Source organism: Phaenicophaeus curvirostris, chromosome 31, assembly GCF_032191515.1.
Source record: "Phaenicophaeus curvirostris isolate KB17595 chromosome 31, BPBGC_Pcur_1.0, whole genome shotgun sequence".
In the NCBI taxonomy this organism is placed as follows: Eukaryota; Metazoa; Chordata; class Aves; order Cuculiformes; family Cuculidae; genus Phaenicophaeus; species Phaenicophaeus curvirostris.
The window spans coordinates 3,669,363-3,684,774 of record NC_091422.1 but is presented as its reverse complement, the minus strand read 5'-3'; the positions used below and the strand labels follow the sequence as shown (position 1 = coordinate 3,684,774).

General features: G+C 42.4%; 1 protein-coding gene across 3 annotated transcripts in view; it reads left to right on the top strand.

The window, feature by feature from the left end:
• Nucleotides 1–10,915, top strand: part of LOC138732418 (3'-5' RNA helicase YTHDC2-like) — a 34,544-nt gene extending 23,629 nt beyond the window's left edge. For 2 of the 3 annotated variants that reach the window (XM_069879029.1, XM_069879028.1), the window contains 9 exons: nt 108–313; nt 1,504–1,699; nt 2,129–2,238; nt 5,007–5,293; nt 5,713–5,884; nt 6,791–6,994; nt 8,953–9,135; nt 10,427–10,530; nt 10,685–10,915. In XM_069879029.1, the coding sequence (XP_069735130.1) occupies nt 108–313; nt 1,504–1,699; nt 2,129–2,238; nt 5,007–5,293; nt 5,713–5,884; nt 6,791–6,994; nt 8,953–9,135; nt 10,427–10,498 (1,430 nt within the window). In that variant the 3' untranslated portion in view covers nt 10,499–10,530; nt 10,685–10,915. Of the gene's footprint in view, nt 1–107; nt 314–1,503; nt 1,700–2,128; nt 2,239–5,006; nt 5,294–5,712; nt 5,885–6,790; nt 6,995–8,952; nt 9,136–10,426; nt 10,531–10,684 lie in introns of those variants that run through there. The other variant, XM_069879030.1, reaches the window with a different exon arrangement.
• Nucleotides 10,916–15,412: the final 4,497 nt, after the last annotated feature.

The following is a 15,412-nucleotide window of genomic DNA, read 5'->3' as shown; positions in this document are numbered from 1 at the left end:
TGGCAGTGGTGAAAAATGTACTTTTTTTTTTTTCAAATTCCTTTTGAGAAGCAAAAAGGTAGATCTTAAATACAAGCAAATATAGCACGTTTGCCCTCTTTCATCAGGTTTTGTTGGAGCCAGAGGAGGAGCCGATATGAAATATGTTAATACTAACTCTGAAAACTGGGCTGTAGTTAAAGCTGCCTTAGTGGCTGGGATGTATCCCAATCTAGTTCATGTAGACAGAGAAAGCATGATTTTAACGGGACCAAAGGCGAAGAAAGTGCGATTCCATCCTACCTCTGTTCTTAGTCAACCTCAGTATAAAAAGGTAAAATCACTTTGAATTTATAGTTGACAAAAAAGAGGATTACGCTCTATGAAATGTTACAGAAATGTGTCTTCATAGTTGTCAGTACTTTAATAGTAGCATTTGCATTAATCACTGTGTGTTTAGAAAATATTTTTCCTGGCACTTGATAAAATAATTTGATTCAGTTCATTTTTCCAATATTATTTCATCAAAAGGTAATTGAGTTAGTCCATCTTCTAGGCAGAATGAGACAAAATGGTAACCTTTCCTCCCAGTTATGAAACTGTTCTAAAGATATTTGGCTTGAAAGCTGCCTGGCAGAGAAGGACACAAACACAAGCCAGCAATGTGCCCAGGTGGCCAATAAGGCCAACAGCATCCTGGCTTGTATTAGAAATAGTGTGGCCAGCAGGAGTAGGGAAGGTATCATTCCCCTGTGCTCAGCAGTGGTGAGGCATTACCTCAGTTCAAGAAGGACGTTCAGATGCTGGAGTGTGTCCAAAGGAGGACACTGGAGCTGATGGAAAGTGTTGAGGATAAGCTGAGGGAACTGGATGTATTTGGCCTGGAGAAGGGAAGGCTGAGGGGAGACCTTATGGCTTTCTGCAACTGCCTGAAAGAAGGTTGTTGTGAGGTGGGTGTTGGTCTCTTCTGTGAAGTAACAAGTGAGGGGAAGAGAGGGAATGTGTTCATGTTGTGCCAGGGGAGTCTTATAGTAGGTATTAGGAAATACTTCTTTTCTGAGAAGAAGGTGGAGCATTGGAGCAGTCTACCCAGGGCAGTGGTGGAGTCTCCTTCCTCGGAGGTGTTCAGACAACATATAGATGTGCAACTTGGTAACATGGTTTAGTAGGCATGGTGGTGTCGGTCTGACAGTTGGACTGGATGATCTTAGAGGTATTTTACCAAACTTGATGATTCCATGATTCCATGATTCTGTATAACAATCCCTACTCATAATAGTTCTGCTCTAAAACTACTCTTTTCTTTTTTATTTTTTTTTAAGATCCTTCCTTTAAAGCAGAATATTTTGCTTCAGGATAGTAGGATAATTTGAGTCTGGGTGAATACGTCTTGCTTTTTTAATTTGTGTGTATTAATTTGACTACATAAATATATATTTATCTCTACATATATAAAATATGTTAAGGTTTATTTGAATTGCAACTAGAGGGTTAAATAGCCTAGTCTTATTTGCTCTTGCACAGATTCCCCCAGCAAATGGACAAACTGCAGCCATTCAGGCACTCCCTACAGACTGGCTTGTATATGATGAAATGATGAGAGCTCACAGGGTAGCAAGTATCCGATGCTGTTCTGTGGTAACATCTATCACTGTAGCACTCTTCTGTGGACCAGCTAGATTAGCAAGTGATGCTTTGCAGGAGCCGTCATTCGTTCAAGGTACAGTGGGGTTTGGATTTGGAATGTTTCCATTGCCATATGCATATAGATATACATACATACACACACACACACATATATATATATATATGCGCAGTGTGTGGTTTTGCAAACAGCTTTAGATATAAGTTTGGTAATGGCTTGTTGATATTGATAAAGGTACATGAGTGAGTTGGATCACATCAATACAGGTGCTTATATAGCAAGACCCTCAAAGGTTTGAATACTTGAGTTCCGCTAACTGAAGCGAAGAATTTGCACTAAGGTATGCTTGCAGAAAATTAAAGTGGTTTTTACAAGCGTTCACCTTGTAAAATCAAATGTAGAAGGAAAATGGCTTTTATCGCTGGTAGTACAGTAGTATTCAGGCTTTTATATATAAGTGGAAATAATATAGAAATATTCGTGTACCTTTTATATTTTATTCAGAGGGTGTGTTCTGTAATGATAACAGTGATAGCGAGAATGAGGACGAAACAACTGCTGAATTGGCAGTACTGGAGCTAAATGAATGGCTCCATGTCAAACTGGACCGTGAAGTAAGTACCTTGTGCTTGTTTCTTGTAGAAGGATGTTTATGTTGCAGCTTCTAGAAAGATTTCTGAAACATTTGGGTAAGCAAGAATTTTCTGTAAGAATGGCTGTCACAGTCCATTTGGGTCTCTCAGAGCTACAGGACAATGTACCTTATCATTTAACCTTTATTTCCTGAGCTCATTAAGAAATATAAATGGGGGCTCAATCCCCTTTTGCCCATACTAGCCTATTGCATGATTTCATTTATTCACCGTTCAGGTCATAAGGTTTCGTAACTTTTAACCTATAATTCAATTCATGCACCTATGACCAACAGAAAAATAGAACCAGTTTACCTAGCCGGCAGTGAGAGGAGGAGGGCTCCTTCTTCTTTCTCCGTCACTGTGTAAGTGACACAGTTTGACCCAATAGCACTGTTCCGAGCACATATTGGACCATAGCTTGTGCTGGGTTAGTCAAAAATCTGAGCGGTAGTCGAGTGAACAGTCATGATGGCTTACTGGGTATAAGAAGGATGTTGAGGCTCTGGAGCGAGTCCAGAGAAGAGTAACGAAGCTGGTGAAGGGCCTGGAGAACTGGATTTACAAGGAGTGGCACTGGCAGAGGCTGCCCAGGGAAGTGCTCAGGGATATGGTTTAGTGATTGATGGGAATGGTTGGACTCGATGATCCAGCGGGTCCTTTCCAACCTAGTGATTTTATAATTCCATGATGGTTGGTTTTGCCTTTGGAAGACTAACTGGGTCATTGTAAGAGTATTTCTGGAGACGGTGGGTACAGTGGAGCTGTGAGGCTTGTATTGCCTTTATATGATAGATGCAGGGCCCTGCCCATAAAGGAATGTGTTTCCTTGTCAAGGATTCCCTGGCCTGCCCCAGGTACCTCAAGGACAGAGCTGGCACAGAATGGGAGCAGAGGTGGGGTGTAATGTTTGGTTAACAAGCCCATATAATGCCTCTGCAGCTCAGTTATAAAAAAGACAGTCCAGCCAGGGAATTTGTGTTCCCCAAGGTCACTGGCTGGTCTGGGCTCTTTTGTCTGGAGAAGAGGACGTGCCCTGCTGCCTGCCTGCCAGCCACAGTCATATAAGTCTTTTCTTATATGAATACCTTTTCTTACACAGGAGCCTTGTGGTTGGTGTATACTACAGGCCACCTGATGGAGAGAGCCAACTCATGAAGCCTTCTTCCTCCAGCTACAGGAGGCTTTACACTTGCAGGTTGAAGTCCTGCTTGGGGACTTCAACTACCCTGACATATGCTGGAAAAGTAGCACAGCAAGCTGTAGGCAGTCCAGGAGACTCCTGGGGTGCATTGAAAATAATTTCTTAATCCAGCTAAGAGACCCCCAACCACAGGGGACGCAACGCTGGACCTCATGGTGACTAATATGAGTGAACTTATCAGTGACATTAGGATTGGAGGCAGCCTGGGCTGCAGTGATCAAGCACTGGGGACAGGCGAGGAGCACAATCAGGACCCTAAATTTCAGGAAAGCAGACTTCCAGCTCTTCGAAGAGTTGCTCAGTAGGACCCCCTGGGACATGATCCTCGGGGACAAGGGAGTGGAACAGAGCTGGCAAATATTTAGGAATGCTTTCCATGAAGCACAAGAGCACTCAGTCCCCACATGTAGGAAATGAGGCAGGAAGGGGAAGAGAGCAGCGTGGCTGAGTCAAGACCTGCTGGTCAAACTCAAGAACAAGAGGGAGCTGCAGAGGCTGGCAGTGAGAGGGGAGGGCGGCTACTTTCTCTGTCACGGTGTGGGTTTCCCCTCTATCACACCAGGAAGGTCTCAGCAGCCCAGCTACTGTTGGACCTGCTTCAAAAGCTTTTTGGGTAAGCTGCAGGTAATGGCTGCAGGAGGCAGCAAGCTGCGGGTGGTATTGGCTGCATGATGAACCTTCAGCTCTTTCTAACCATCTGTCCTGCTTATCTGATCATCTCAGTTTGACCCAATAGCACTGTTCTGAGCGCATATTGGACCGTAGCTTGTGCTGGGTTAGTCAAAAATCTGAGCGGTAGTCGAGTGAACAGTCGTGATGGCTTACTGGGTATTTGCTTCTCTGAGAGGATGACAAAAGTTGGATTGAAATGAAGTGCTTTAACTTGGAATTGCTGAAAGGAAGTTACTGCCAAGTTTTAGAAAAAAAGAAAAAAAAACAACTCGTGTTGAAGATAGTCTTGAGGTCATTGAGAAGCTCTGGCTGTGGTAGCAGGTAGGGTAGGTTCTGGGTTATGAAACAGATTTATTTGCTCTAGTAACATCTTGTAGAGGTGTTGAAAAGTGAGATTTTTTTAAAAAGGGAAGCATTACTGATAACATGAGAATTCAACTCTAGTAGTCTAAGTTCAGTCATTGTGTTTGAGCAGAAATATGCCTCAGAAAAATGTCACTTAATTCTTTTCCCTCAGGTGTGAAGAAAGAGTGCGTGAACACAGAGTGAATTGAGAGGAAGGGCATAAGGCATTAACAGTTGTTTGGTTTCTTTTAAATAGAAATGTAATGTGAAAAATGAGAATTCCTGTAGATTTACAATGTAATTTTAAGTTTAGTGCAGAGCTTATTGAAATAAAATGTTCTAAAAATGATCTTGCACCCAAGGAACGCAAAGAGAGCAGCTTGGGTTAAGTATTGGGTTTTCGCCCCATTGCTGGCATTTCAGCCCTGCTTTTCCGTCTGGACCCTGTTAATTTTAGAATGCCAGATGCTGCCTGATAGGAAAGGCATATTACCTGTCTTGCCTTTAACAGAATTGAAATTCATTACAGGCTTCTGCTTCACTGTTGCAACTGAGGCAGAATTGGCATCGCTTATTTCTGCGTCGTGCGCGAGCTGCTGCTAAACCATGGTCTCAAGTTGATGAAAGAGCTCTAAGAGCAATTGTAGCTGTTTTAAGTGTGGAAGAACAGGCTGCAGGTTTGCAGCAGCCTTCAGGAATCGGTCAGAGACCAAGACTTATGTCTCCTGAAGAACTTCTGCCATCTACATGGAGGCCAGGGAGGCCAGCCAACAGCTCCACAGATACTGAATTCTCTGACTCCTCTAATGCCCAAAAGTAAGTTTTTGAGATCTTCTAGAGACTGTAGGTTGTCATTTACAAAGCTGTGAAAGCATTACTTGAATTGCTGCTAGTAGTAAAAAGAAAGCAACCATAGAAATACAGTTGAAAGAATTGATACTGCCCTATGCTGCACTGTAGTTGTGATTTCTTTGAGAGGTATTTCATATGTTTGCCTACTGTTGGAGACAGAAATATTGTACGTGAATGGTGATAGCTGGGAAGAAGTAGCAGTAGAAGTTCAACTTTACCATTCAAAACCAGCAGATGGTCAGTACGTTCTGAGTTAGTGTTTAGTCTGGTTTTGGAATTACTGTAATATATTTAGTCTTGTAGTAGGCTGATACATAGATATAAATTGTTCTGTGACCACTTAGGAGAATCCTGGTATGTCGTGTATCTCCCTTACTTTTTAGAGTTTTCATGAAATCTGCGCCTCCTGCACTTCACCAGCCAAAGAAGTATGAAGAAAAAAACCTCTCCAAACGAACTTCAATTGACAGATCAGATCAGTCATCAGTGAAGTCTACAGACAGCAGTAGCTATCCTAGCCCCTGTGCCAGTCCTTGTTCTCCAGTATCTGGAAAGGTAGAGTTCTTGTAAATCACCCCACTCTTCAAAATTAATAGAATTTTAGAAATAAATTTGCTGATCTCTTTCAGCAACTATCAGCTATTGTATTGATAGATTAATAATTTAATTTAGGTTTTAATTTTTAACAGCTGTTATTTCTTTCTTGAACTTAAAATCTAGGCTGGGAGTCCTTGTTATGATAGTCCTTTTTTTTTTCTAAATTAGTACATGCACTTCTGAGTCCTTTGGATTCTGCCCTCCTCTGTTTCTGTAACAGCATTAATTGATAGCGATTCTCTAAGTTTTGTGTTGTCTGCCAAATTGTGACTGCTTGCTTTTTTATGTTAGTTATTTTAACAAAGCACATATTTTAATGCAGCTGTTGGCATAATTGTCCCTACGTACTTGAATAGAAAACTGCAGTAATATTAAGCAGATCACTGAGAGGAAAACCCATTGTTCCTCTAGGCAGACTCATTGAGGGATTTAATAATTCCTCCTAAGTATTTCCGTTTTTACATTCAGCTAATGTAAAAGGGAAAAAACTTACTTTTCCTGGAGGTGGAAATGTGAGTAGTGTGCTTCAGGCTACAGTCTAGAGATATTAATTTTTTGTCATCTGAAGGTGTGTCAGACTTCAAATTGTTAATCACTAGACTGTTTAGGCCTGTTCTGCTATACTTGTTTGCTACCCTTTATGAATGAAGAATTTTTTTGGAAAGTGCTTACAAACTGTAAAATAGATGTGAAATACATTTCAAAACCAACTCTGATGGTACCAGCTGATAGGTTCTGTGTTCCATGTAGGATTTAGAGGAGGGTAGGAGTACAGTCAAAAGATTTCTGTTTCCTTGTATGTAAAAGTTTAGAACTAAAGCCTGGCATATTTTATTGTAGCTTAATTTAATTTAATTTTTCCAGGGTTCCAAACCTTCTTCACCAAGATCAAACCTGCCAGTTCGGTACTTTATAATGAAAAGTAGCAACTTGCAAAACATTGATATTTCTCAACAGAAAGGTATATGGTCTGCTACTTCAAGTAGTGAACAAAAACTAAACAGAGCCTTTTGGGAGAGCAGTATGATTTATTTAATATTTTCTGCTCAAGGGTCTGGACACTTCCAGGTGAGTCTTTAGTTAATACTTAATAGTAGTTTTGGTTGATGGTTTAGGTCACCATAGCAAATGACCACATGTAGCATGGATGTTCCTGCTTGTGACTTCTAACCTTCTAATAAGTAGAGTAGCAAGCCTATGTATCCAGTTGCTGATGAAAGAATACATTGTTCTCTGAAATGTGCCCTTTTAGCTAACTCAGTTTGTCACTCAGAGGCTAAGACTGAATTGCCTTTAAACATCTTTAGTCAGAGTAATCATAGAATGGTAGTATAGTTTGGTTGGAAGGGACCTTAAAGATCATTAGTTCCAACCCTCCCTGCTGTGGGCAGGGATATCCCACTAGATGAGGTTACCTAAGGCCCCATCTCTTCTGTATGCCCACTTTCATCCTTTTAAAACAACAATAACAAAACAAAGCTCCCAAACAAAATGGAGGATTTGGACTATTCTTGGCATGCCAAAATAAATATTGTAAGTGAACAAGCAGTTATAATCAAGTCACAGCTCTCTAAAGAGAGGGAACTCAGAAATGTCTTTCTTAGAAATTTTAATAAAATCTGTTCTGCCTGAAATCTATTTTCTGAAAGTTAGGAAGCTGGAAAGTCATGACCACGATTCTTCCATAGCTATGTCTTGACTTTAAGTTTAGCAAGGTATTTGTCAATATTTGTTGACAAGTTTATAGCCAATCACTGACTTGACCTGGCAGTGCTCAGTTGCAGGTTAGGTGTGTTATGGAGAGGGCTAAACTCAGTTGTTCCAGGTAAACAAAGTACAGTGTACCTTCGTATATATAAGCTATTCGTGGAAGTCAGCTGAACTCAAAATGTGATGAGCTAGATGAAGTACTGCTGTCTTGCTGGTACCACTGAGGGTTTACAGCGAGATATACGTATGATGAGTTGGCAAATGCAGATATAATATCGGAAAGTAATTTTTAGCATGCTGTTTGTTACTGAGAATAGGCTGTTGTATTGAGGCTCTTACACAAGGAAACTATGAGGGAAAGATGTGCTGAAGTCAGGAGTGTAGGTGATAGATGTTGCCTTGCCCTTCTAGTTTTGATAGTGCACTGGACATTCATGGGAATGTGAGCATTATGTTCATGTTAATATTCTCTTCTACCAAGTGCCTCTTTACTTTCCACCTTTATTTTTCCTCTGTTCCTTTTATTAATTTCCATTTAAGTCTGGCTTGAGCTGTCTAGGGCCTCGCATCTTACAACAGTAGTGTGTGCTGCTGACTTACGTAGTGCACTGCATCTCTTGGGCTCCTGAAGTCTTAGCTGGCTTAAGCTTGCCTGAATAGTTGATAAGTTGGGGGTGTGGTGATAAGTGGGGGTCTTTTTCTGCTTTGTTTTGTTTGTCCTGTGTGTGAGTTGGAGCATCTGTAAAAAAACTTAGAAGCGATCTCAGATTTGGAGCTTCTTTCATTTTCTTTCTGAATACATGCCTGCTTGGAATTTCTTCCCACTCTGCTGAAAAAGGAAACAGAAGCGACTTCTTTCTTTGAAGAACAGCTATACTCTTAGTTCTGTGTGAAAGTTTGTTAACATGGAGGGAACATGGGAAGGATGGATTGATTTCTGCAGATAACTACACCTAGCAAGGAATAGCTAATGGACTGTTATGTAGTAGAACGTTGATTCTTTATACTTCAGATGTTTTTACAACACCTTTTCAACCTCTGTTACACAGTTTAAAAGTGTTTTGGATGGTAATTTTGAGAGATAAATTGAGAAACATTCTCTGTGGTCAAACTCTAGAAGGTGTGTTTGAAGTGGAAAAAAAATGATGCTTCTTTGAACTATCTAGATGTAAGTTATAAAAGATCCAACTTCATGGAAGAGAGCCTGTGCATTGCTTTGAAACTAATTTGAAAGTACTGTATGAAGTCCAGTCGCTTATTTCTAATGTAAGCAGATGTGCCGTAATTCCCTTTCCTATTTCAATTTTTTGCTCCAGGGATTTGCTAGAATGGCTTCAGAGATAGGGTGTGAGAAAAGTCAAGACTGGGGTTCTGCTGGTTTTGGAGGTGTATTTAAGGTGGAATGGATCCGAAAAGAGAGCATTCCTTTTCAGTTTGCACACCATTTGCTCAACCCTTGGAATGACAATAAGGAAGTACAGATGAGCAGAGATGGCCAGGTAAAGTTTTTCTTTTCTAAAGTCCTTGTTATGCAATACCTTGTTTGGCCTTGATGTTTGTCTCAGCTGTCCTCATGTATCTGTTAATCTGAATCTTGATTCATTGGTGTACGTTCTGCTAATGCATTACTGTGAAGTAATGGAGGCTTTTTGATAAAATAAAAGTGATTTCTTGCTTAATATGTGTTTTAAAATTATTTAAAGCTGGATGCTTCCAAAAATAAATGGTTTTGGAGTTTGTAATTTTGAATCTGAAGATTTATCTCTGTTCAGATTTGTTCCCTGAAGTAGTCTGTCAGACCCAAATAACTATTCATAATTATAGCTTTGAGTTTCCTGTAAAGTCTGAAGAGAATCTTGAGATTTGGGGTAGAATAAAGCTCCAGTCTTTTAAAACCAAATGCAACTTCAAAAAAGCTGGAAGAGAATTGACACAAGAGTTCTCTGTGGCAGTTTCTGTGTTTTCCCCAGTCTGCTCCCCAAGTATCTTCCCAATAAAAGAGTCTAGAGCTAAAATTTTTATGTCATCTTTTTCACTACTTCACTAAAATGTCTCCACTTGTAAGAATGAGGAAAGGAACATAGCACATAATGGACTTAACAGTGCTTCTCTTGTAAGTGGCTAGTAATACCCAAACAGTCTTGGCAATCTTACAAATGACTCTTTTCTATTAATGTCCATGATTCTACCAAGAGACACTGTATTACTGTGACTTGCATTTCAACATTCACCACTATGCTTGACTGAATTAAACTTAAAAGGATGTGGAGAACAATCTTTAGTTAATAAGTGATATGACCTGTGGAAGGTACAAAGTATATGATGCCTATGTTCTTGTATATGGTGGCAGCGTGTCTGCTCAGAATTCTTTTCTTATCATAGAATCATAGAATCACCAGGTTGGAAGAGACCCACCGGATCATCGAGTCCAACCATTCCCACCAATCTCTAAACCATGTCCATCAGTACCTCATCCACCCACACCTTAAACACCTCCAGGGAAGGCGAGTTAACCACCTCCCTGGGCAGACGGACATCTTACCATGAATGAAAAAAGCCCAAAACAACCTGTAGGCCAGTGTTGCTTATGAAAGTTCTTGTCTCCTTCCAAGCCCCAGTAAACAAACTTCCAGTATGTGAAGTTATTTTGGTATACCTGATAGCAAGAGAAATGAACTCTTTCAGAAAGACTGAAGGCAATCACCAGGAACTTGCTCTCACAATTTTGTTATAAATGGTTCTATATGATTAGTAGTAGCAGTGTAAATATTTTTTCCTGCTCATTTCTAGGAGCTGGAACCACAAGTTGGAGAGCAGTTGTTGCAGCTATGGGACCGTATTCCTTTGGCAGCGAAAAAATGAATTGATTGAGCATGTTGAGTAATGCGATAGAGGTATTTATTTCATGCATTACTTCATCTTTTTATGATGGAGGAAAAGCTACCTATATATGTCGTATCATTACAGTACTGGCTTTCCTTTGTAATTTGTGTAAGAATAGGTATGCTTAGTAATAAATATTCTCTTCCTTTGATTATTTTTTTTTAGCTGTGGTCATTGAAACATCAGCTATAACCACTTCAACCAGCAGAGTGCCTACGATATAAATACAAAGAAGAAGGTGGTGCAACAAACTCCTGAAGATGTTAGCGATGCTGTGCAGCAGAGGCCTGTTGCCAAATGGTACTCTAATGGTTCGTTAACTTGAGCATTGTTACAGGTTCTTTTTTTCTTTCAAGAAAAATAAAAATTGCCAGTGCAACTTCCATCATCTTTCAATGTAGTCTCCGTGCTTTCTTTCTCTACCTCTTCTTTCAATTTGTCTTTTCTCTGCTGTACCGTTGTTAAGTTCTATTAGGCTTCGTCTTAGTCACTGACTTAGTGTACTATAAGGCTGGTCTGAATTCAGTCTGCTCACTGTCAGCACTACTTTTGTGTGTGGGCTACAAGGGGGATCAGAGGGCTGGAGCAACTCCCATATGAGGACAGGCTGAGAGAGTTGTTCAGCCTGGAGAAGAGAAGGCTCCAAGGAGATCTTATAGCAACCTTCCAATACCTGAAGGGGCTACAAGAAAGCTGAGGACGGACTGTTTACAAAGGCTTGTGGTGAAAGAACATGGGACAACGGCTATAAACTGGAGAGGAGCAGGTGTAGACTAGACATAAGGAAGAACTTCTTCACAAAGAGAGTGGTGAGGCACTGGCACAGGTTGCCCAGGGAGGATGTGGATGCCCTATTCTGGAGATGTTCAAGGCCAGGTTGGATGGGGCCTTGGGCAGCCTGATCCAGTGGGACACGTCCTTGCCCATGGCAGGTAGGGTTGAAACTAGATGATCTTTAAGGTCCTTTCCAAACCAAACTATTCTGTGATTCTTAGATTAAAACGAGAGCTTTCTCTGCTTTTGAGCCTGTACTTAATGGCTTTCATGTCTGCTAAAAATAGTGGCACAGTTCACAGTACCCTCTGTGTTCATTATGGCATTCTGTGTAGAGGCTTCCACAACTCAGTGCCAGGGAAGGTCATGGAACAGGTGATCTTGACTGCTATCATGAAGCACATGCAAGAGAACTGGGTGATCAAGCCCAGTCAACACGAGTACACGAAAGGCAGGTCTTGCCAAACTAACCTGATCGCCTTCTATGACAAAGTGACTCGGCTGCTGGATGAGGCTGTGGATGTATCTTCCTGGACTTCAGGAAAGCCTTTGACACAGTTTCTCACAGCATTCTGCTTCGGAAACTGTCACCTCTGGCCTGGACAGGTGCACACTCTCCTGGGTGGAAAACTGGTTGGCTGGAGGGCCCAGAGAGTGGTGGTAAATGGAGTTAACTCCAGCTGGAGGCGAGTGACAAGTGGTGTCCCCAGGGCTCAGTGCTGGGTCCAGCCTTGTTCAATGTCTTTATCAGTGACCTGGATGAAGGCATCGAGTGCACCCTTAGCAAGTTTGCAGACGGCACCAAGCTGGGTGGAAGTGTCGATCTGCTGGAGGGTCGGGAGGCTCCAAAGGGATCTGAACGGGCTGGACCGCTGGGCTGAGACCAATGGGATGAGGTTTAACAAGGCCAAATGCTGGGTCCTACACTTGGGGACCAACAACCCTGTGCAGCTACAGACTAGGAGATGTCTGTCTAGAAAGCTGCCTGGAGGAGAGGGACCTGGGGGTGTTGGTTGACAGCGACGGAACATGAGCCAGCAGTGTGCCCAGGTGGCCAAGAAGGCCACTGGCATCTTGGCTTGGATCAGAAATGGCGTGGCCACCTGGTCCAGGAAGGTTATTCTCCCTCTCTATTCAGCACTGGTGAGACTGCTCCTTGAATCCTCTGTTCAGTTCTGGGCCCCTCGCCACAAGAAGGATGTTGAGGCTCTGGAGCGAGTCCAGAGAAGAGCAACGAAGCTGGTGAAGGGCCTGGAGAACTGGACTTACAAGGAGTGGCTGAGAGAACTGGGATTGTTTAGCCTGGAGAAGGGGAAGCTTAGGGGAGACCTCATTGCTCTCTACAACTACCTGAAAGGAGGTTGTGGAGAGAAGGATGCTGACAGGGGACAGGACAAGAGGGAATGGCCTCAAGCTCCACCAGGGGAGGTTCAGGCTTGACATCAGGAAAAAAATATTTCATGGAAACGGTTATTGGGCACTGGCAGAGGCTGCCCAGGGAGGTGCTCAGGGATATGGTTTAGTGATTGATGGGAATGGTTGGACTCGATGATCCAGCGGGTCCTTTCCAACCTAGTGATTTTATAATTCCATGATGGTTGGTTTTGCCTTTGGAAGACTAACTGGGTCATTGTAAGAGTATTTCTGGAGATGGTGGGTACAGTGGAGCTGTGAGGCTTGTATTGCCTTTATATGATAGATGCAGGGCCCTGCCCATAAAGGAATGTGTTTCCTTGTCAAGGATTCCCTGGCCTGCCCCAGGTACCTCAAGGACAGAGCTGGCACAGAATGGGAGCAGAGGTGGGGTGTAATGTTTGGTTAACAAGCCCATATAATGCCTCTGCAGCTCAGTTATAAAAAAGACAGTCCAGCCAGGGAATTTGTGTTCCCCAAGGTCACTGGCTGGTCTGGGCTCTTTTGTCTGGAGAAGAGGACGTGCCCTGCTGCCTGCCTGCCAGCCACAGTCATATAAGTCTTTTCTTATATGAATACCTTTTCTTACACAGGAGCCTTGTGGTTGGTGTATACTACAGGCCACCTGATGGAGAGAGCCAACTCATGAAGCCTTCTTCCTCCAGCTACAGGAGGCTTTACACTTGCAGGTTGAAGTCCTGCTTGGGGACTTCAACTACCCTGACATATGCTGGAAAAGTAGCACAGCAAGCTGTAGGCAGTCCAGGAGACTCCTGGGGTGCATTGAAAATAATTTCTTAATCCAGCAAAGAGACCCCCAACCAGAGGGGACACAATGCTGGACCTCATGGTGACTAATATGAGTGAACTTATCAGTGACATTAGGATTGGAGGCAGCCTGGGCTGCAGTGATCAAGCACTGGGGACAGGCGAGGAGCACAATCAGGACCCTAAATTTCAGGAAAGCAGACTTCCAGCTCTTCGAAGAGTTGCTCAGTAGGACCCCCTGGGACATGATCCTCGGGGACAAGGGAGTGGAACAGAGCTGGCAAATATTTAGGAATGCTTTCCATGAAGCACAAGAGCACTCAGTCCCCACATGTAGGAAATGAGGCAGGAAGGGGAAGAGAGCAGCGTGGCTGAGTCAAGACCTGCTGGTCAAACTCAAGAACAAGAGGGAGCTGCAGAGGCTGGCAGTGAGAGGGGAGGGCGGCTACTTTCTCTGTCACGGTGTGGGTTTCCCCTCTATCACACCAGGAAGGTCTCAGCAGCCCAGCTACTGTTGGACCTGCTTCAAAAGCTTTTTGGGTAAGCTGCAGGTAATGGCTGCAGGAGGCAGCAAGCTGCGGGTGGTATTGGCTGCATGATGAACCTTCAGCTCTTTCTAACCATCTGTCCTGCTTATCTGATCATCTCAGTTTGACCCAATAGCACTGTTCTGAGCACATATTGGACCGTAGCTTGTGCTGGGTTAGTCAAAAATCTGAGCGGTAGTCGAGTGAACAGTCGTGATGGCTTACTGGGTATTTGCTTCTCTGAGAGGATGACAAAAGTTGGATTGAAATGAAGTGCTTTAACTTGGAATTGCTGAAAGGAAGTTACTGCCAAGTTTTAGAAAAAAAGAAAAAAAAACAACTCGTGTTGAAGATAGTCTTGAGGTCATTGAGAAGCTCTGGCTGTGGTAGCAGGTAGGGTAGGTTCTGGGTTATGAAACAGATTTATTTGCTCTAGTAACATCTTGTAGAGGTGTTGAAAAGTGAGATTTTTTTAAAAAGGGAAGCATTACTGATAACATGAGAATTCAACTCTAGTAGTCTAAGTTCAGTCATTGTGTTTGAGCAGAAATATGCCTCAGAAAAATGTCACTTAATTCTTTTCCCTCAGGTGTGAAGAAAGAGTGCGTGAACACAGAGTGAATTGAGAGGAAGGGCATAAGGCATTAACAGTTGTTTGGTTTCTTTTAAATAGAAATGTAATGTGAAAAATGAGAATTCCTGTAGATTTACAATGTAATTTTAAGTTTAGTGCAGAGCTTATTGAAATAAAATGTTCTAAAAATGATCTTGCACCCAAGGAACGCAAAGAGAGCAGCTTGTGTTAAGTATTGGGTTTTCGCCCCATTGCTGGCATTTCAGCCCTGCTTTTCCGTCTGTTAATTTTAGAATGCCAGATGCTGCCTGATGCAAAAGGCATAGGGTACCTGCAGGGATTTCCAGAGCAAGCTCAAATATGTTGATGGAGCAAGAGTGTCTTTGGAAGAAGGCCCTTGTTAAGCTTGATGGAACAAAACTGTGGGATGAGGAGGCAAGAATTCCGTACACACAACCAAGTGCATAGAGAATTGTGACATTGTTTCAATAAGTGTTTCAAAATATTTAACCACTACCTTTTGCCTTGCCTGTTGATAGCAGCGGGAAAGTACCGAAACACTATGTTAGCAGTAAATAGGTGCATGATCTGTTGATTGGTTTATAGGTATACGCTAACAATTGCGATTGGACATAAGTTTTAGAGTTACTATATGATTTGTATTGAGAAAAATATAAAAGGAGTCGAGTTGAGAATAAAGTCTTGCTGCCCAGAATTAGTCCATGCAATTGCAATATGCAACAAATGGTGCCCTCTATGTGAGGCCCGTAGGCTGGCTGCTGATCCGGTTGCATTGTCCAGTTGAACTCTAGGGATTCACTGCTCAGAGGAAGCGGA